Source organism: Schistocerca serialis, chromosome 2 (genome assembly GCF_023864345.2).
Source record: "Schistocerca serialis cubense isolate TAMUIC-IGC-003099 chromosome 2, iqSchSeri2.2, whole genome shotgun sequence".
Classification (NCBI taxonomy): Eukaryota; Metazoa; Arthropoda; class Insecta; order Orthoptera; family Acrididae; genus Schistocerca; species Schistocerca serialis.
Window position 1 is genome coordinate 974053994 of NC_064639.1, and position 21141 is coordinate 974075134.

The 21141-nt window shown below is 41.1% G+C and overlaps 1 protein-coding gene across 3 annotated transcripts in view; it reads left to right on the top strand.

The window, feature by feature from the left end:
- The window catches only part of LOC126458377 (polypeptide N-acetylgalactosaminyltransferase 5-like), a 212876-nt gene that overhangs the window by 171426 nt on the left and 20309 nt on the right, over positions 1-21141 (top strand). For 2 of the 3 annotated variants that reach the window (XM_050095352.1, XM_050095354.1), the window contains exons 5-7: positions 404-514; positions 8117-8294; positions 17160-17340. In XM_050095352.1, the coding sequence (XP_049951309.1) occupies positions 404-514; positions 8117-8294; positions 17160-17340 (470 nt within the window). The remainder of the gene's footprint in view (positions 1-403; positions 515-8116; positions 8295-17159; positions 17341-21141) is intronic. The other variant, XM_050095353.1, reaches the window with a different exon arrangement.

Sequence of the window (21141 nt, forward strand, 5' to 3'; positions counted from 1 at the left end):
GTAACTTCCTTTCAAAGGTATTTTTAGTAAACAGTGCGGCAGATCTGCTGCTCCCATTGTATATCTCATGTGTATATCATCTTAATAAGGTGAGAGGCAGTAGAACACTTAGAAAAACATTCTTACAGCCACTTTTTCTTTGCTCAATACCCAAATTCGAATCGGACAAAGAATGGCTGATATTGTTCTGAAATACTCTCCATCATGCACTATACTGTGACTTGCAGAATATCAGTGTAGATGTAGAATAAAACTTGTACCTCAGAGTTGTCTATATTTTTTTATTAACAAGCGATGGAAACAGGGTTTGCTTGCTAGCGAAATTGCAATAAGTTAGATGTGGGTAATATTTTTTGTATATAAATAACTTATAGAAGTACTATTCATGATACTTGTGTTTCAGGAAAACTGTTGTTTGTCCAATTATAGATGTCATATCTGATGAGACTTTTGAGTACATAACAGCCTCAGACATGACGTGGGGAGGTTTCAACTGGAAGCTCAATTTCAGATGGTAAGGACATTCTACAACAGCATTCAGTTAATGTGGTTTGCTTTTACTAATATATGTATTTTAATTTTTTTGTGCAGTTTTAGTAGAGCAACTAATAGAAATGATAAACAAAGCAAAAATGTTTTATCCATGTGCTACATGAGAATTTTCCAGAGCAGTTGAATGTATAAATTACAGTATAAGCCAAGATAATTGTGCATATATGTATTCAATGTTGATACCATTTACATATTTTCATTTTTGTTTATTTTTGTCTATTGTGGTACTAGCCTCTCCCCACTGGTTCATACACAAATGTGTTTGACGCACATATTGAACATACCTCCTTTTTCTTCCCTCACTGTGTTCCCCTATAATGACCCCCCCCCCCCCCCCCGCCCTCTCTCTCTCTCTCTCTCTCTCTCTCTCTCTCTCTCTCTCTCTCTCTCTCTCTCTCTCTCTCTCTCTCTCCCCCCCTCTCCCCCCCTCCCAATCTCTTCCACCCTCTGATCATATCTTCCTCCACCCTCACCCTGACCATCTGCACCTTCCCTTTCCTTCTATCTGCACCACCTCCTCTCTCTTCATCTACACTCCCCCTCGTCTTTTCATCTGCACCTCCCCTACTCTTTCCATCTACAACTCCTCCTCTTCCTCCTTTTCCATCTGCACATCCCCTCTTCCATTTACCTCTGCATCTTTGCATCTTCCTTTTCCATCTTCACCTCACCCTCTACCTTTCCTACCTGCCCACTACCCCTCTTCCTTTTCCATCTGCCCACTACCCCTCTTTTTCACCGGCCCTCTACACCTTCTACCTTCCACGTGCCTCATGCATCTCCCCTCCCTCTGTCCATTTCCTTCTTCCCCTTGCTCTGTTCAACATGTTTTTGCCCATATATCAGCTTCTATTGGAGCTAGGACATTATAAACCCCACAGTCCTGATATATGTGAAGCCTTCTGCTTCTGTGCGAAATTTAGTTGACACTGATCCAGGGGTTTGGGAAGCGACCCTGGACATACATACATACATACACTCTGCTTTAGGTACGTAGTCCAGTCATGTTACTGTGACCAGCACCTGTGTCCGATGTCAATGTGCAATAACCACTCACAGATGGCAGGTGGCAGCACTAGCAGTGGAGGGTGTATAAAACATGTCGGGGATGCAGAAAACTCTGCAATCATTGTTGCAATGTGGTAACAGAGCAATTTATCTGACATCCAAAAGGGCATGATCATTGGCTTTTGGGCCAAGGGTGGAAGCATTTCCGAAATGGCTAAGTGTGTAAATTGTTTGTGTGCCACTGTGGTCACAGTACATCAACATGACAAAATGGTGTTGTCCAGAACTGGAACTGAAGCAGCTGTGGTATATCATGGGCCATGGACAACAGGGGCAAAAAACGGCTGCTGAGATGTGTACAAGTAAACAGACATGTGGCTGTTAAGCAGCTGACCACCCAGATGAAGCAGGAGGCTGCTAACAGCGTCTCCTCAATGACACAGTCAGTGAATGTTGTTGTGAATGGGCCTCAGCAGCAGGCGCATGGGTCATTTACCCATCTGACTGCTGTTCATTGATGATGAAGGCTGGAGAATTTGCATGACAGCACCACATGTGGACATACATTGAGTGGCAACAAGTGGCTTTCTGAGGAAAATGTTTTATGCTCCATATGACAGATGGCTGTCGAGGTGTCCATTGTTTAATGTCTGAAAGCAAGCATCCTGCAACAATCTTCAGAGGGTACAGGCCAGAGGAGTTTGTGTTATCATCTGGAGAACATTTTCGTGGCATTCCGTGGGTGATCTCGTGGTTCTGGAAGAGACAGATCAACTCAAGTATGCATCCATCCTTGGGGACCATGCCCCCCCCCCCCCCCAAAAAATAAAGTTTGATTTTCCTCATTATGATGGCATCTACCAGCAGGCAAAGCATGTCACACAGCTGACTGTGCAAATGCATGGTTCAAATAGCACCAGGATGAGTTCACGGTACTCCCCTAGTCACCAAACTCCCCAGAATTAAACTTAATCAAGAATCTGTGAGGGAATTTTTTAGAATTCCGGGAATTTTTCGTTTATTAAGTTTTCAGTTAATTTTTTTGTAACTTTGACTGGTAAGAACCGATACTCAAACTAAAGGATATTACTATATCCCGCTACTGCAGAATAATACTGCAGTGTTAAAACATGAACGAGTGAAAAAAACAAAAATAAAACTTAAATTGCAAAGGAAATGCACCATATAAAATAACAAAGTGCTCGTACAAGCGTCTGCCAACAGCAGAATGTGTCAAAGGCTTTTTAGTACCTTTTCCCGCTTCTGGCAACGGGACAGGGCTTAACGAGCTGAGCGGAATAAAACCGAACCGGAGAATGCCAACTGCTGCTTGTTTATGTGGTTGCTTCGTTTTGCGAATGTTCAGCATTGTTATAATTACTAGCGAAATCCATAGATTCAGACCACCAGAGTGGAAATAAACGACTAACAGGAATAACAGGTAAGAAAGATTACGTATTATCTTATCGATGTATCCATGAAAGTGAAATATTGACAGAAAATTTTTGGCCAGATCGTTACACTAGACAGGGCCAGTTGCAGTCCCTGGCTAGCAGCCGCTTAAGTCCCATTCTGGAAGTAGCTTGGGAAACGCATTGTACAAACTTGTAATAACGACTAACCGGAGAATAATCTCTGGATAACTAAACCGGTGATTGTGGCAGGGGTAGTAAAGTTAACCGGAGAAAGAGTTTTGACAGTGGTAGGAATAGTTACAGAATTAGTGATGATAAGACTGTTTGTTAGAACGAGGAAGGAGAAGAAACAGGGACATCACACAAATTATGAAAGAATATGACGATCCCAAATTCATACAAAAATTTCGTTCTATTTTTCGGTCTCGTGTATGAGTAACTGGAGCGAATGAATGAAATGTGAAACTATTTTCTAACGTAAAGCTTTTTGCTTGTAGTAGGCCAAATAGGTATTTCTCATTGATACTTTGTGAATTATTTTGTCATATTATAAAAATGAGCATTATTGCCAAAACAGTGTCGCTTATTTGGTGTGTGTTACAGTTGCTGCAATATTAGAAAGGCCTATTTCATTTTATCCGGCACACAGTGACAAAATAGACGTAATCAGATCTAGAAACCACACCAGTCTTAGGTACTAATCGTATTAACAGCTTTTTCAGTATTAGACAATGACGTTTCCATTTTTCACGTAGCAAAATGTTTGACGAATTTTGATAAGGTAATAGTTCTTTCGCAGAAAGGAAAGAACGCCATGTAAAGCTGTAGCAAGATTAGAGAAAAATCGCTAGGACCTAAGGATTGAAGAAATGTGTACTGTCTTGCCTGTCTCCTGTCTTTACTTGTTTTAGGTATCCTATATTTAATTTTATGTTACACAGAAGAGCAAGTTATTTGCTAATAGGCAATAAAGAGTCCAGATTTTCTGAAGAGTACTTATTCTCCTGGTTACAAATAATCCTATCCAGTATTGAAACTTCCTGACAGATTAAAACTGTGTGCCAGACCGAGACTTGAATTCGGGACCTCATTCTCAATCCTATCCAGTATTAATTGCGAGAGGTTGGGCCGAATGTCAAACTGGCCCACTGGGAGCAGGATAGGCACGTAAGGAAATATTAATGTCCACTGTCGGGTGAAATAGTTTGATGGCATCCATTACAAAATATACACATTTGAGTTCCACAGCGCTAAATACAGTGACGTGCGCTATAAGAATATTGTTTGAAGAGGCGTGGCACTGCACTGCACACTTTAAGACCAAATAACGTGTCTTACATTTCCTCAAAGATATATGTTTTATGTATCGGACTCTTCAGAAAGATGGGCGCTGCAAAATGAACTTATTTTTGAAAAGTCTTTTTTTAGATGTCTGATGCGCAGAGCAGTCTGAGTTATAGTGGGAGGGGGAGGGGAGGGGGAGTAGTCTCCATGTGACCCGTGTTTACATTTAGTGATTTTTCTGTTTCCTCTTCATTTACTGCTCTCACGTCAAATGAAAACAAGACAGATTTCTGTGGCTGGGAACTATCAAGTGAATTAAAACACATTCAAAAAATTACGGAAGGCTAAAATATGTTATTAGTTTCAGATTTTATTTTGTTTCCACCTTTCTGACAGTCAAGCATTAATCGCCTTGCAGAACAATAAAGTTATTTTTGTTAGTTTGCTAAAGAAATTTGGCGTTTAAAAGGGTTTCCTGCTGAGGCAGTGAATTTATTTGAAACGAAGTGTCTAATTCCACACTATTGGCTAGTTTCAACTGTTCGCTGCGTTTCAAGTGCATGTTTTAATCTTCTAGCACGTATGGCATTATGCTATAACAAAGAAGCAAACATGAGATAATATAGTACTGGTAGAAGAAAATTTACGTCCCGAAAACCACACTGAAAAGTTTCATATCAGGTCAAGTCCTACGTCATTGGGAATCTGGACATACGAATGTGCACTGTAAGGCGGACTATGCATTTTAGTATGGTTCACGAAATTCCGACACTCTTGGATTATCCTCTGATGTCTTGTTTCTTTTATTAACAAGATGTAAGATCTTTTAATGTTTTACACGTACGAACATATGGGCATCCTACGTCACTATAGCTGCGCAAGCGGTGACACCTCTTATCTGGCGCTGTCTGGCAACTGCTGAAGCCTTAAATGAATCTATTTCTAACAAGTCGCGGGAAAATATTGCGAATTGTTGTTCAAAAAGCATTATTTTCAAAGTAAATTTTCTTTTACGCAAGATGAACTACGTGCGAGAATATACGATGAATTTCCTAAATCTCTTTTAAAAATCAACTCTTTGATGACAAGCCATTTAGAAAATTTCTAGCCCAGAAGATCAGAGATTTATGTCGGTATTAAAAAATTTACTGGCGTATTTGTGTGATGTATCTTAAAGTGTAACATGCGCTAAACAAATCAACATTACATATGAAAGCTTAGCTTCTCTTGTAGCATATTAATCTTTGAGACAAATACTATATGCGAAAGCTTTGCTTTTCTTGTAGCACTGCTATGTATATTAATTTAAACCATTAAATTTTCCTGTTGCTGCACATCAAAGATCTTTCCAAAACGTGTTTTTTCGCCCTGAGTTTCGTTTTCTAAAGCGCCGGGAAATTCTACGCTTCTGTGTAAAACCATATCCATTCAAAGGATACGTTTTACAGTTCCGATGGAAAGTATACTGTCATTTAACACGGAAAAAGTGTGTTTTCGCCCGGGAGAAAATGAATTTTTAACCGGGAGATCCGGGATAAATCCGTGAATTTCTTTTCCTTGTCCGTGTATACACCTTGAAAGAAGTTTGAGGCCATGAGGGTTACAGGACCATAGGATATATTGCAGGGAGAGTTCCCACATGCACAATTCAGAAGAGCTGTTGATGGTGGGAAGGGTCCATATGGCACAGGCTGTGAAGCTGTCAGGGAAATGAAGGATGTCGTGTTGGCCAGCATGCTCAGGAGATAAATATATACATATATATGCCCAACACAACAACATGTGTTTTACACACACACACACACACACACACACACACACACACACACACACACACACACACACACATCCTTCATTTCAATGACTGCTTCACAGCCTGTGCCATATGGCTCCTCCCGCCAACACCAGCTTTTCCGAATTGCACAGGTGGGAACTCTCCCTGCAATATGTCCTATGTTCCCGTAACCCTCGTGGCCTCAGCCTTTGTCAGTCATTTTTCTCATCTGTCCAGCACCGTCCCTGTTCCCATTCCAGCAGTAAACAGCCCTCATTCCACCAATGCACTCAGTCTTTTCACTTCTCTCCTTTCCCGCTGCCTCCCCACCTCTCCCCTGCATTCTGTCTAACCTCCCGACTGCACCTCCTCGCCCCAACCTCCTCCTTACCACCACCCAGTTCCACCCAGTTGCCACTCCCATCATGCATTGCTGCTGTTGCTCACAGTGTGGCTTCTGCTGCCAGAGGCTGCAGTCGCGCGCGCGCGTGTGTGTGTGCGTGTGTGTGTGTGTGTGTGTGTGTGTGGGTTTTTTTGTAGTACCCATATGCGGCTTAGCATCTCTGCTTTATGTTGAGTCGCGACTTTCCTTTTCATAATATTGTTACATTCCGTCCTAGATTTTCCATTGTTCGATATAAAAAACAGATAATTTACTTGGAGTAACATTATTTGTGTTACAATATGGGCACGAGTTCTTAATAGCATGAATTTGTGTGTGTGTTTGATGAGCAACCACATTTTGAAAAGTTTTTCCAGAGATAAAAGTGATATTAGGTCAAAATAAATAAAATAAAACCTGGACCAACTAGAAACTGATTGCTGAACTTTGACTGCTCTGCAGTTTACCTTACATTGCTAGCACAGCTAGCATTGTTGAGGATGGTTTACGATCTGCTGTGAATCAAAATGATCTTCTGTGTTTGGCTGATATGATTTGCCTACTATTTTGGTATTAATTGAACATGTGACAAAATGGTTTTTTTTCACAAATATTTGTAGCGCAAAACTGTGGAAACTTAACATTACTTAACACAAAGATTATCAGGTAGGAAAGAGAGAAATTTACTCCCTTTTGTGTTGTCAGTACTTTAATCATTTCCTACCAGCTGTGTTCCTGATACAGCTCTATTACCAAGTTAGTGATATGTCTATCAGGTGCATGCAGTGCAAGACAAAACAGCAGCAATTAAGCAAACAAGGAAAATAGTGAAACAGAAAAGAAAATGATGAATGAGACAGTGGTAAAACAGAAAAGAAAATCATGAATGAGACAGAAAAGGTGCAGAAAGACAACAGTTTGAACATATATTTGAGTCCTAATAATGTAAAATCACAATGGAAAATTAGATATTGGAGAAGAAGAGGTGTATAGACTGTAAATGTATTGAAACTAAGCTAATTATGTGTGTCTAATGATCTTACTGTCGACAAAGTGTTATTCGTAAAAAGGGATCCAGTTGGTTGTTCTAGAGTTTGCTGCCAGTAAAAGAAGGACCATCTGTAATATTTACAGACAATTTTTGTAAAGAATGAAAAATTGTCAGTAAATCAATAGCAGCAAAAGTAGAAGATACAGGATGGAAGGTCATACTGTTATCTGGGAGGTAGGCAAATACTTACCACAAGGAAAAAATGCTAACAGTTAAACAACAAATCAAAATAATTGATATAGCCTTGTTTTTATAAAGCATGAGAACAAGTACCTTCACAGACATGTGGGCATATGCATGCACACATACATACACATACTCTCTAGGCCATAGCATCACAGTGATCCTAGGGATTAACTTTGGAGAAAAGTGTGTGTTACAAAGTTAAAAAGTCTTCATCCTTATTCACCTCAACTGTTAGGACTACATTATTAAAGTGGCTAGAAACCTGTCATGTTAATAATAATTATACAAACTGTATCCGAATAGTGTATCCCAACAAAGTAATATAAAATTTTCTGCTGGAAAAGTTTTGTGATAACATTGTAAAAGTGTTCAAGTGAACAAGACAGAAACATGTAACTTGTAATTGACTCACTGGAAGTTAAATCAAGCTCATACCAACAGTGGTCAGCATCTGTGTTTTACAGGTACCGGGTGCCTCAGAGGGAAATGGACAGGCGGAGTGGAGATCGCACTGCCCCCTTGCGGACACCAACAATGGCAGGTGGATTGTTTTCAATTGACCGTGATTACTTCTATGAATTAGGAGCATATGATGAAGGAATGGACATCTGGGGTGGTGAAAATCTGGAAATGTCTTTCAGGGTAAGTCCACCTAAAATTGAGGAAGCAGATTTAACTCTTAGTAACTTTAGTTGCAAGATGTACCATTTTTCAGTATCTAGTTGAAATAGAGTCTTAAGACCATTTGTAACTCTCTGTTTCTAGTGCTGCCTCTGAACTCGCGGACAGTTTGAAAACTGGCGTACACAGAAAACATAGAGTTCCGTTGGCATTTGATACCTTGTCTTTGAGCTCGCAGTTGTTGCTTTATTCCTGGAACTAAATACAGTGGTGAACAATGTTGTTTGTACAACATAGAAACAGTTACTTCAGTAGCCGGTATTCAGTCACATGATTTATTGATAGAATTCAAAGACAAAGCCCATAACAATGCCCATAAACATTACAGCATAGTATTTGCACATAATATGCTTTTACAGCAGCTGGGTGGTAACAGTTCTCTGAAAATAGTTGCAGAAAGAAATGTCCAATCATGTAGGAACTTTGATGTCAAATAGAATGCGATTTTAAATCCCCCCTTCCCCTCACCCCCCCCCCCCCCCTCCCTCCCTGCCTCCCTCCCTGTGGGGTAGAGGGGTGTAATGCTTGCCACATCCGTGATGTTTTTGATAAAGCCTCGTTTGCATCTCGAGTTGTTTCAAACGGCGAGCACCTGAGAGAGCTTAGTATTCATTTGTTGCGAGAAGTTTAGTGATCCAAGGTCGCCAGTCCTCTGTAACTGTAAGCTGTGGCTATTCTTTTGCGACGACCATGTGGTGCATTGGTGGATTGTTGTGTGTCACAGGGAGTGGAGATCGTGGCTTAACCACCCGAATCGTGAGAATGGTAAAAACCTCTATAAAGAAAGGTGTCAGTGTCAAGGTATGGTGTGCACTGATGAGATGTGTGGCTGGTGAGGTGGAAGTCATTTTTAAGCAACCTCTTGGGACCTGCCATCGCACCTAATTTTATATAATACATTAAATTTATTTGCAATTGTGAATAAGGACAACCATCAGGTAGAATGGAATGAGGACAATGAAAATTTGTGCCGGAGAGGGACTCGAACCTGGATTTCCCGCTTATCGCGAGAGGTCGCCTTATCATTTGGCTATCCATGCACGACTCATGGCCAGACCCAAACTTCCATATGTTGTCAACCATGGGTCTGGCCGTGAAATGGTAAGGTGACCACTTGCAGTAAGCGGGAAATCTGGGTTTGAGACCTGGTTCGGCACAAATTTTCATTGCAGTCATTCCATTCTACAGCTGATGGTTGTCCTTATTCACAATTGTGAATACATGTAATGTATTTCATAACAGCTGTAGTCACTGCAATGGACATGCATGCATGCATAAAGGAACTTTGCATCATAATCAGAATAACACATCCACTTTGTGTAAGGGTTACCCAGGCAAGTGGGTTCTGTCTGGGTGGACTGTCATGTCCCTAGCTACTCGAGGGAAAACCATGGTGAATCAAATTAGTACTTCCACTCTCAATGCAGTGGATGTACCATCTGGAAGTATTCGCACCTATTCAACAAAAATACTGAGGGAGGTTGGTTCTCCTGTTAATGAGATTGTATTTTGTAATAGGGATCAAGGAGTCATAAACCAGATTGTGTTTCTACTGAACAAGGAGGAGGGGACATTTGAAAAAGAGTCGCCCTTCTATATTCATAAAGGGTCAGGTTGGTACCTTAAAATCTTTTTGGTTGAAACTAACGGGTCAAAGCAGGTGGGGTTTCTATGGAATTTAAAAAAAAAAAACTGGGCCACTGTGATAGCGTTGAGACTTAAAACTCCTTCAACTCGAGCACGGATGTAGTCAGTCCTATGATATAATGGACTTCGACATCTCGGAACTGAAGCAAGAGTGGGTGTCACTGGTCTTATTCAACATTGTACAAAGAATGTGCTGGAATAATGGGGAGATAAAAATGACTGCCATCGATTTTGCCACACAACCCTGAGTTACAGAGGTGAAGGAACTTGGGGGAAATGTGGAAAGGCAGCCCATGAATGTGGTACTGACTGCCCTTTTCCAGTGGTATACACCAACTGCTCTGGGAGTCACCCAATGTGGAGCAAAGACTGCACAGTATTTGCCAAAGAGCTTAAAATTCAGGAAATAAAAGTGACAAAGTGGTTTCCTTATGCTGAAGCCAAGAAGGGTCAAATGGCTCTGAGCACTATGGGACTTAACATCTATGGTCGTCAGTCCCCTAGAACTTAGAACTACTTAAACCTAACTAACCTAAGGACATCACACAACACCCAGCCATCACGAGGCAGAGAAAATCCCTGACCCTGCCGGGAATCGAACCCGGGAACCCGGGCGTGGGAAGCGAGAACGCTACCGCACGACCACGAGATGCGGGCAGCCAAGAAGGAATATGAGGCTATGAAACCCCTGTCTTTCCTACATTTTTTGCTTCCTCGTTGAATAAACCTGTTTCCAAAAAAGTGCTTCAATGTGTTTGATGCCGAGTGAACTATTACCCACCACTAGCACCCAAATTGCAGCTGTACATCCCAAAGCAAACATAGAAAAGGCATACCAATCCAGGTAACATTGACACCCACACAAGTGCAACACTTCAGCAGTGAACATGGACAAGGCAGCCCAAAAGCAGAGTGTCTTCCAATGTCACCTTGCTCCATCATCCTTGAAGGGAAAAGGGACAGGGAAAGATTCACAGTATTGTCTCCAGGTGTCATCAAACATCATTCTGGCATATCTGACTGACGAGGAGGGTGTCATAGAGTTAGATGCCTTATGACGAGACCGTAACAGCCCCTCCGCTCCCCCTTGCTCTACAAGTGCCTCAGCATCCCAACACAAAGATAGGAGTAAATTGAAACAACATCATTGAAATGGTTCCCATACTTCAGTAAAATATTAATGGATACAGGATCCAGATTGGGGAATTGAGGCTCATCTTAGAGGACAAGCCTGTCTGCCTGTGTCTCCAGGAGACCCATTTTAAAACCACTGACACACCTCTTCTTGGAGGCTATCACCCCCTCAGAAAAGACTACCTTATTGGTGATAGGGCTAAAGGTGAGGTAGCGATGTTCATTAAGGACACATTCCACTCCTCAACAGTGCTCTTAATCGCAACACTACTAGCGGTCGGCATTAGGTCACAGTCTGCTATGTTGTACCTACTGCACCATGAGAAGTTGACGGTGAGATCCTCAACAGCTTGTTGCTGGAACTGCCCCATACCTTTCTCTTTTTAGGAGATTTTAATACACACAGTGGACTGTGGTGATCCAACACCACTTGTCTCAGGGATCAAGTACTTAAGGATTGCACACAAACTGAAAACATCACACCGATGAACATGAGTCAAGGTACTCATTTCAGCATCCGTACAGGTTCATGTACAGCCGTAGACCTCTTCTTTTGCTCACGTGTCTTTGTGGGCACTGCCCAGTGGGAGTTGGATGACAAACTTCATGGCAATGACCACTATTCAATCTGGATCCATCTGCCAGATGGAGCAGATCTCAAAAGGAGGCTGCTGAGATGCCTGTTCAGAGAGGCTAACTGGATCCTTTACAGCTATTTAGCTGTTTTTTAGCAATGTGGGTACGTCCAGGACTAGGTGCATCCCATTACAGCCATGATACAAGAAGCCACTATTGCATCCATTCCAAAGTCTCAGGAAATCCGAGGAAGCAGTAAGTCCCTTGGTGGATTGATGAGTGTTTTTCTGCAATCAGGGACAGGAGGGTAGCTACAAGAAGGTTCAGTTGGTGCCCTAGAGATGGGAAACTTGCAACCTTTTGGGTGGCAAGGGAAAAAGGAAGGAGAATAACTTGAGAAAATGAGGAAAGGTCTTGGCAAGAGTTCCTGAGCTCCAGCAGTGGGTCCACATCCACAAGTAAAGTTTTGGGAAGTGATTAGGAGGATTTTCAGGTGAAGCTCCCATCCACTAGTAGCAGCTGTAAGAGAATGGAGGTGCCACCTCACACTGCTGGGAGACATCACTCAGACATTGGCTGAATATTATACAAATATTACAGCTGATTGTAGCTGGGACCCAACTTTCTGTCATTATCAGTTGACACAGGAGAAGGTGGGTTTTGATTTCCATTCCACTAACATGGAAGGAAACACCTGGCCTTTTTTCTCTGGGAGTTGGAGTCTTGTTTTAAAACAGGGGGATACTATTCAAACTTTTTAGGAAAAGCTGAAATATCTGTGCCTCACATTTGGTGAATGGCTAATGTGGCCACCACACCTTAAAGATCAGAAATTAAGAAAATTCAAGGCTTGAAACATCTCCAAATGCCTCACTCATCAGTGTATGGGAGCCGACGGGGCAGTTCTGCTCCAGTTTTACGAAGTCTTTACAGGAACCTTGCTTGAATACGGATGCCAGATTTATTGATCTGTGAGTCTTTCATACCTCAGAATGCTGAATGTAGTTCACCATGAGAGTATTGTGCTTGTCGGACGAGTCCAGTTGCAAGTTTGTGTGCAGAGGCTAGTAAGCCTCCGCTGTCTGTCTGATATTTCCTCCTCATCATATGTCAAGCACACAGGACTCTGGCTGTTCCAAGATCACCAGGGCAATGAGTCCATTGGCTACTAAAGAGGCTCAGGTTAGTTTTCGAATTCACTGAGCACAGGAAGAACTGTGCACCATCTTATACAGGGTGAGGCAGTGAAACGGCACGATTTAGATAGTGGTTGTCGGGCGCGGAGGGGGGTTGCGAGAGTGGGGGAAGTGACCTTGGGCGTCTAGAGTGGTGGAAGTTTCAGTAGCCATGGAGCGTTGGTCGAGTGCGCAACGTGCATATGCCGTAAAGGCATATTACAAAAATGCGGATAGTGTGGTTGGTGCTCAACGCGCCTTTCGTCGTGAATTCAACCTGCCGCCACGGGCTCCCGTGCCATCAAGGAAAGCCATTCTCCTTTGGATTAAAACCTTTGAAGCTACTGCTAGCACAACAAAGAAAAGAGGCGGCAGCACAAAAACAATCTGGACACCTGAGAACATTAATCGTGTGCGCGAAGCGTTGGGACGAAGTCCGCGAAAATCCGCGAGACGGCACAGCGCAGAACTTGGTCTCAGCAATCGATCAGTAAGACGGATTTTGAAGAGTGACCTTCACTATCATCCATACAAAATTCAGGTAGTGCAAGCCCTTAAACCTAATGACTACAATAACCGTATACGCTTTTGCCAGTCAATGCTTAACGTTATTGAACGAAATGAAGAAAGAGTGCATAACTTATGGATGAGTGATGAAGCCCACTTTCATCTTAGTGGGTACGTAAATAAGCAAAACTTCAGATATTGGTCCTCAGATAACCCGCACGAACTTCATGAAAAACCTCTCCATTCTGAAAAAGTAACAGTCTGGTGCGCAATGTCATCTCGTGGAATCGTGGGGCCCTATTTTTTTGAAGATGAAGATGGCAACACAGTGACGGTAAACTCTGGACGTTATGCTGACATGTTGACCATTTTTGGTCTGCCTGGAATTGATCGACATGATCCAGATGCTGAAACACTCTTCCAGCAAGATGGTGCAACAAGCCATACTGCTAATGGCTCAATGGAATTGCTCAGACTTGCATTTCCACGACGTCTAATCAGCAGGAATGGCGATTTCCCCTGGCCTGCCCGTTCACCAGATCTGACGGCACCAGACTTTTTTTTCTTTGGGGCTACCTCAAGTGCAAAGGCTTCCAGGAAAATCCACCAAGAACAAAAGAAGACCTGAAGGAGCGAATTCGACAGGAAATTAACAACATTCCAGTACAGATGCTACGAAACGTCATGGGACAATTTCATCTCAGGCTTAGACAATGTGTGCAAAACCAAGGACGACACCTCACTGACACCATATTTAAAAAATGATTGTTTTTAAGTTAAATCTTTAATTTCGACTCTTGTACTTGAGATCCATGTTCAACTATTATGATTTTACTTGTAAATAAATCTTTGGTGGTTTTACAAAATCGTGCCGTTTCACTGCCTCACCCTGTACTTTCAAAATTTTACAAGATTTTAAACTGCGACCTACATTTCATTAGTGTTTACTTGGATGATCCTATGCAGGGGGATTTTATCAGGTGCTCCATATTCTATGACTTTGGCCTAGGATAGGGGTCCCAGAGCAGTTTAAATTTATTATGCAAAATTGGTTGCTATCCTGAGGGCAATAGAGCACATGAGATGACGTAGTGGCAAGAAATTTCTCATCTGCTCAGATTCCCAAAGTGCCCTTCTTCATTGGTCTGATGTACCCAGTAGGTAGGATTGTGCAAGAGGTGCAGGACACTCTCTTTCTCTTGGAAAGACATGAAAAGGAAATAATTTTCTACTGCGTTTCAGGACATACAAGGATTTGGGGCAGTGAACTCACAGACATGGCTGCCAAGGCAGCTTGCCCCCTTCCACCTCCTGATTGCTGTTCAACCCCCACATATGTGACCCAGAAGACCATGTGTTTGTGGGAGGCTAAATGGCTGGTAGTGAAGAGTAATAAGCTGCCATCAGTGAAACCTTCATTGCGACCACGGCTTACCTCCTGTCGACCATTATGAGCTGAGCTGAAGAAGTAGACCTTACAGGCCAGAGTAGGATACTGCCCATTGACACATGGCTTTCTCCTCCATTGCAAGGAGCCACTACTGCATCAGTGATGTGGAACACAGGTGTCAATACAGCCTATTTTAATTGAGTATCTTTGTAGACCACCTTATCATAGACCTTGGTCTCCAACAGGGCTGTCATCTATTTTAACTGATAATGAGATGAGTGTGATTCATGTTTTAAGGTATTGTGTGACGTTAGGACTCCTTCCCAAAATATTGAGTGTAAGAGTTTAATGTGTCACATAGTGGCTTGGTCACCCATTTTATTTAAATAGGCACCTAGCCAAAATAATCAGCACCCTTTTAACTGTGTGTGCACTGATATTTAATTCTTGATCTTATCTAGTTATTTTGCTGTGTTTTATTGAAATTGTATGGATAGTCTTTTATGAATCTCCTGATGTGAATGCTATATTTTAGATGCTTGTGGGTTGTTGCAGCTGGGATTTAAAATTTGTCATTTTTGATAGATTTTTATGCCACATTTTTATTGCAGTGAGGCATATCTCTACTGTCTGTACCTTCCCTAGTAAATTAGTGGACTAGTTTACAATTTGTGTCGTATCATGTGTGTACTAGGACTGTTTCTGTTTCTTTAAATTATTTTGACTTTTTTTTAGAGTTTCTTGCCTCATAGTACACAATTATGCTGAATTTTTTTCCCCCTCATAGTACACAATTCCATGCAGAGGAACTATTTCATCATGGAAAACAGTAGTTTCAGTAATGAATTAAATTTGATCACTTCACAGCTGTCCCATGTTGTTTGAGAATATTAAAGTATGGGCAGTTTTGAATGCAAATATGAATGTGTGTTCAGTATTCAATAGGTATGAAGTTACTGCTACTTGTGTACTGTACATAAATAAAACATCACAGTAATGAACAAAAGCACACCAGATAACTTAGCAATTCAGGATCCATAAACCAAAATTAAATTTTGTAAATGGTGAAAGCTGGGATGGTCCCCTGGAAAAGGCCGTGGTCTGTTTCCCATCCCACCATTGTGTAATCCAGTCTTGCATCACATCATTGATGTTACACTACTGTCTCGTTGCCTCTATTGCTCACAGAAATCTAGTGGAGTAAAACATAAAGCGGATGAGAGGGTGCGGGGAGGGTGTTGGTAGTTAATAAAAATTAAATTAGCACATCATTTTTGGGCACTAGCTGTAAGAAAAATTGCAAAATGGAGTAATATTTGATAAAAATCTAGGTGCCACATCGACCTTTGTTTAATTGTGTGGGAATAGGGTGGAGAAGCTGGTTCTGGAAGTTGCTGTTTGTGTTATTTTATATTCGTTTCGGTCTCTGCTGCCATAATGTTTTACATAATGTTTGACTTAGCTGATATTTCATAATTATTAATGAAAAGCATAGTATTGTGCTATTCATTTATAATGTTGTTCTACCAAAAAGAGGTGGAAAAATCTGTTAGTTCATGCTTCATGTTGTGCCGACTAGAATGGACAGGATCTCAATTCAGTCTTGCAATTAAAGCAATCTTTTCCAATAATGGAGGGAAGCACATTTTCCATGAAAACTGCATGTCTAATTCCTGTAACCTATTTTGTCTAGGAGAACATAACCACTATTTCCAGTGGACCAATGTTACAAGTTGTTTCTCATTATAGACTATTTTTATTTGGACACCAATGAAAGGTATGTTTGATGAAACCATAAGGTACAGTAATCTCATCAGTTAAGGGAATCAAGAGAAATTACAACATTAATGACTTCAGTTATAATCACCAATCACATAGCGACAATTTTTTTTTTTGTCATAGTCATGTGGAAGGGATTATGGTTGCAAGCTTCTGATAAAAGATAATGTTGAGATTTTCCCATAAAGACAATTGTCTGTTTTTTTTTTCCTTCAAAACATCGTAATCCTTTTAGAATATTGAGACAGGACTGTTTTTTGCATTTATTGGATGTGTCATAATCATTGTTTAAAGAGTGAGAATAAGGCCCATTTAATATAGAAGAGAGGAAACTGTAGTTAATGGAAATACTGTGTATGACTGATTTGATATACACACATAATTTTATAGTGTCACTAGGGAAAGAATCTGTATTGTACAACTATTGTTATCTACTTTTAACTTGTTAACTTTTCAAATAGTCAATGTTAAATTAACCCATGAATATTAGGTAGTATACCTGTTTTGTTATGACAGACTGATCATCTGCTTGAAATAGACTATATTGCTGTGAATGTTGGGTCATGTACCACATAAAGCTGCAGAAAACTGTGCGGAGCATGAGCGTTGTGTTTGCAGGTGTGGCAGTGCGGCGGAAAATTGGAGATCATCCCCTGCTCGCACGTCGGCCACGTGTTCAGGGACAAGTCCCCCTACACTTTCCCTGGCGGAGTGTCTAAGATAGTGTTGCACAACGCCGCCCGTGTCGCCGAGGTCTGGATGGACGAGTGGCGTGACTTTTACTATGCCATGAATCCAGGTCAGCTACAGGCCTGCCGACATATCGGTCAGACCGAATAATCATCATGGCAGTTAGCCATTTGGTCGGCATGTGGGTTCGGGTTTCAATAACTCTTTGCTCTAACGAATAACGGTTATGTTGGTGCACGTCAGTTGTTTGAATCCTATGTGGAGCTTATGTAATTCAGTAAGAAAGAAAAGTGCAATTGGGAATACGTCATAATTTATGCTTTCAAACAATGGAAAATACTGGATGGAATAAAAATAATATGGGAAGGATAGATTGCTACTCACTGCATAGAGGAACTGTTGGGTAGCAGACAGCACACTGAAAAGGATACTGTATTTATGTTCAGCTATTGGACTAAGTCTTTCATCACACATAGAAAACGCACACATATTCATACAAGCACAATCAGCATAAAATGGCCGCTGTCAGCTCCGGGCACTGAGGCCCTAATGCTAGGAGTTGACAGTGGCCGTGTGTGTGTGTGTGTGTGTGTGTGTGTGTGTGTGTGTGTGTGTGTGTGCGCACGCATGTACGTGTGTGCGCATGTACGTGTGCGCAAGTGAGATGGAGGACTTAGTCCAAAAGCTGAATATAAATATAGCATTTTTTCATAGCTCTTACCAGTGGCTCAATGCCTCCTCTATGTGATACATAGCAATCTACCCTTTTTATATTTTGTGCTTTATACATTATGTTTTTATTCTTAAATCAAGAAACAAGGCACATACCTCTCTCTCTGTTTCTGATTTGTTTTCTGGAAACAGATGTGGTAACAATCATTAGATAAAAATTTATTCCTCACTGTTGTTTTACATGTTAGCTACTCTAAAACCTGTGCATTGGCTATTCATTTATGAGTCCTAGTAGTAACCATATAATTTAAGTGTTCTGTATGGACAGGTTAATAACAAGTAGATATAAACATACCAGATTAACTTCCTTAGATGTGGTTGTAACAATTATCCTGGCAGAACTGTATTTTTAACCAAGAAACAGAGTAATTGACTGTGTTGGCAATGACTTTCTTTTGTTGTGAAATAACCAGTGTGTGTTCCAAATGCACTGTGTTTACAAACCCTTAATTTACTGTTTCATTCATCTCATTTTCTTATAGGTACTTATCATATCTTTGTCATCTGTCCCAAAAGGTAATCTGATTAGCAGCATGAGTATCATTGGTGTGCTAACATGTTACTTGTGTGTGGTTGCAGTGGGGTGGTATTCAACATGTAATGAATTTGTTGCACTGCTTTGAAGGCATTGTTTTGGGAATGCTTAACTAACCTGTGATTATTAACATGTAGTCAGTACACACATGTTTGTTAGCATCAGTTCAAAGAAAGCACTTATTCGGTATGCCAGTACTGAAATAATAACTAATGTAATGAACCAATTTGCTCCTAAGTGTGGGAATTTACTTTAATGCTATTATACTCTCCTGTGCAGATGTTGAAAATGTTCACTGTGAGAGTGATTGTGTCCTAATTAAGCCAGAAACAAACTTGGAAGTAAATATTTATTCTATCAAAAGAAAACTTAACTCAGGAAAACTAAAAACATATGAGATAACTGTTGGGTGATGATCACCTTTAGGATGTGACGTGTTTAGCACTGTCAATACATAGAGTGCATGTAAAAGTACACACTCTATCCTAGCTTTCAAAACTATTAGATCAGAATAAAACCATTGGAAAATCCAGGATGGGATAACAACCATGTGGAAAGAATAGATAGCTGCTCACCACATAAAGGATGCAATGAGCTGCAGACAGGCACAATAAAAAAGAACACTAAAAACATTTTATCTTTTGGACAAAGTCATATTTCAGAAGCAAAAAACGCTCACACATCCACACAAAAACAATTCGCACACACGACGACTGTCTCCGGGTAGTAAGGTGGTTGGTGCCTTTGACCCCAGTGTTTTTTCTACTACTGAAGGAAGACTGTGTCCAAAATCTGAAATATTTTTAGCATTCTTTTTCATTGTACCTGTCTGTGACTCAGTGCTTTCTGTATGTGGTGAGGAACTATTGATTTTGTCTTCAAGAGGAGAAAGTGATAAGTTAGGGAATATTAAAAAGGAAAGAGTCACTCACAACGCAGGGTGAACAGGACCCACCTACAGTGGTGAGGACGAGAGGAGACAAAGATGAAAAGGGGGAGGGGGTGTATCATAAAAGTAAAAACAAGAAAATGAGAAGGGGGGGGGGGGGGGGGGGGGAGAGGAGGAAAAAGAGACAAAGCTAAGATCTAGAGAAAATAATGAGATGTTATGTACACAAAGGCAGACAGTTCTTCTCTATGCCCATTCCTCCACTCATGCTGTTTAATAGTGATTATGAAACACTGTGCTGTTGTCACAAGAAAGTTGCTTTACAGCAAGAATGATTTCAGAAGCAGGGACCTTGGGCTAAGGATGAGGGTTGAGGAACATCATATGATTTGGCTAACAAGTTATGGAATTTAGGAGAATGACAAGATGACAGTTGCTGATATTGGGAGGCTATTAGGGAGGGGGGATCTCATTTTGGGGTTTGATGTGAGAAATGTATATCCTTGACCAGCGCTTTTTTCCTAAAAAAAAAAAAGTTTGAGGGTGCTCCGACATTGGATATAATGCAGCGAAAATTACTTATAACTGAAGCATGGGGTACCACCCGTCTGCTTTTAGCCATGTAGCGGGACCATAGAGACATCCATCGGTAGCTCGGCGTTTGAGCGTACGCATATCCTTTTAGCACTACCATCGCCCACTATTAGCTGGTGAGAGCACTACATGCTTGTTGAACTGGTTGCCAACGATTCAGTTGCCGAGAACGGTTGCCGCAGCTTCAAAATGCTTGAAACAGTCAGTGATATCACTTTTCCCCCCAAAAACTGCACTGGTATCGTTCGTATTGCAATTACCGACACGAAAAAATGAAATAAAAAAATTTTTCTGTGAAATAAATCTTTGACACTCTTCCAAGTTCTCAACATCGTAAAAAAATTATTTTGTTGATGAAAAAGTTTAGGGGTACGCATCCCCCAGCATTCTCCCAGAAAAACAGCACTGGCCTTGACAGAGTAAAGTATGAAGGTATTAAAGTGCTGAGTGGTACAGGGTGACAAAGGGACTGCTTCTGAGTCTTCTTGGATGTGGGATCTGTATTGTCCATGGGTTGACAGCAGGATACTGCATGGGAGATTTGTTTGTGAGCAGTATCTATGGGGTATTTGTGGGAGAGTTTGTTAGTGTAAGTGTTCAGGGATTCAGTTTCAAACTGAATTTGAGCTGGGAAAAGAGGTTTAGCTCTTGCAGGAAATGGAGGTGTTCTTCTTCAATGTGAATCTCAACCACAAAGGTGTAGTTACTAAATCTGTACCAAGCCAAGGAGAAGTTACATCTTCTGGCTCTTGAAAAAATGCCTCTTCTGTATAGCCCTTGAGAAGGTTGGCATAGGGCAGCACCATCCTGGTTCCTGTAGCAATACCCGTGATTTGTTTGTAGGTCTGCCTCTCAAAGGTGAAGTAGTTCAGAACTAGTTGTTCCTAAAGCTAGGATAGTGTGTGTACTTTTATGTGTATGTATTGGCAGCTATAAGTATTTTTTGAATAGCTTATTTTAGTTTGCTATTTGCAGAACTGCATCAGATTTTATTCACATTTCATCAGGACTCTGTAATTGTCTCCAGTAATGCAGCTGCTGAAGGGTTACAGTTGATATTATACTTGCTTTGTTATTATCCGCCTAAGTGTTTATTGGGAAAAAAACGAAATGAGTTTGGAGTAGGGCATTTGAAGGAGAGATGTTCAAGCTTTCATTTC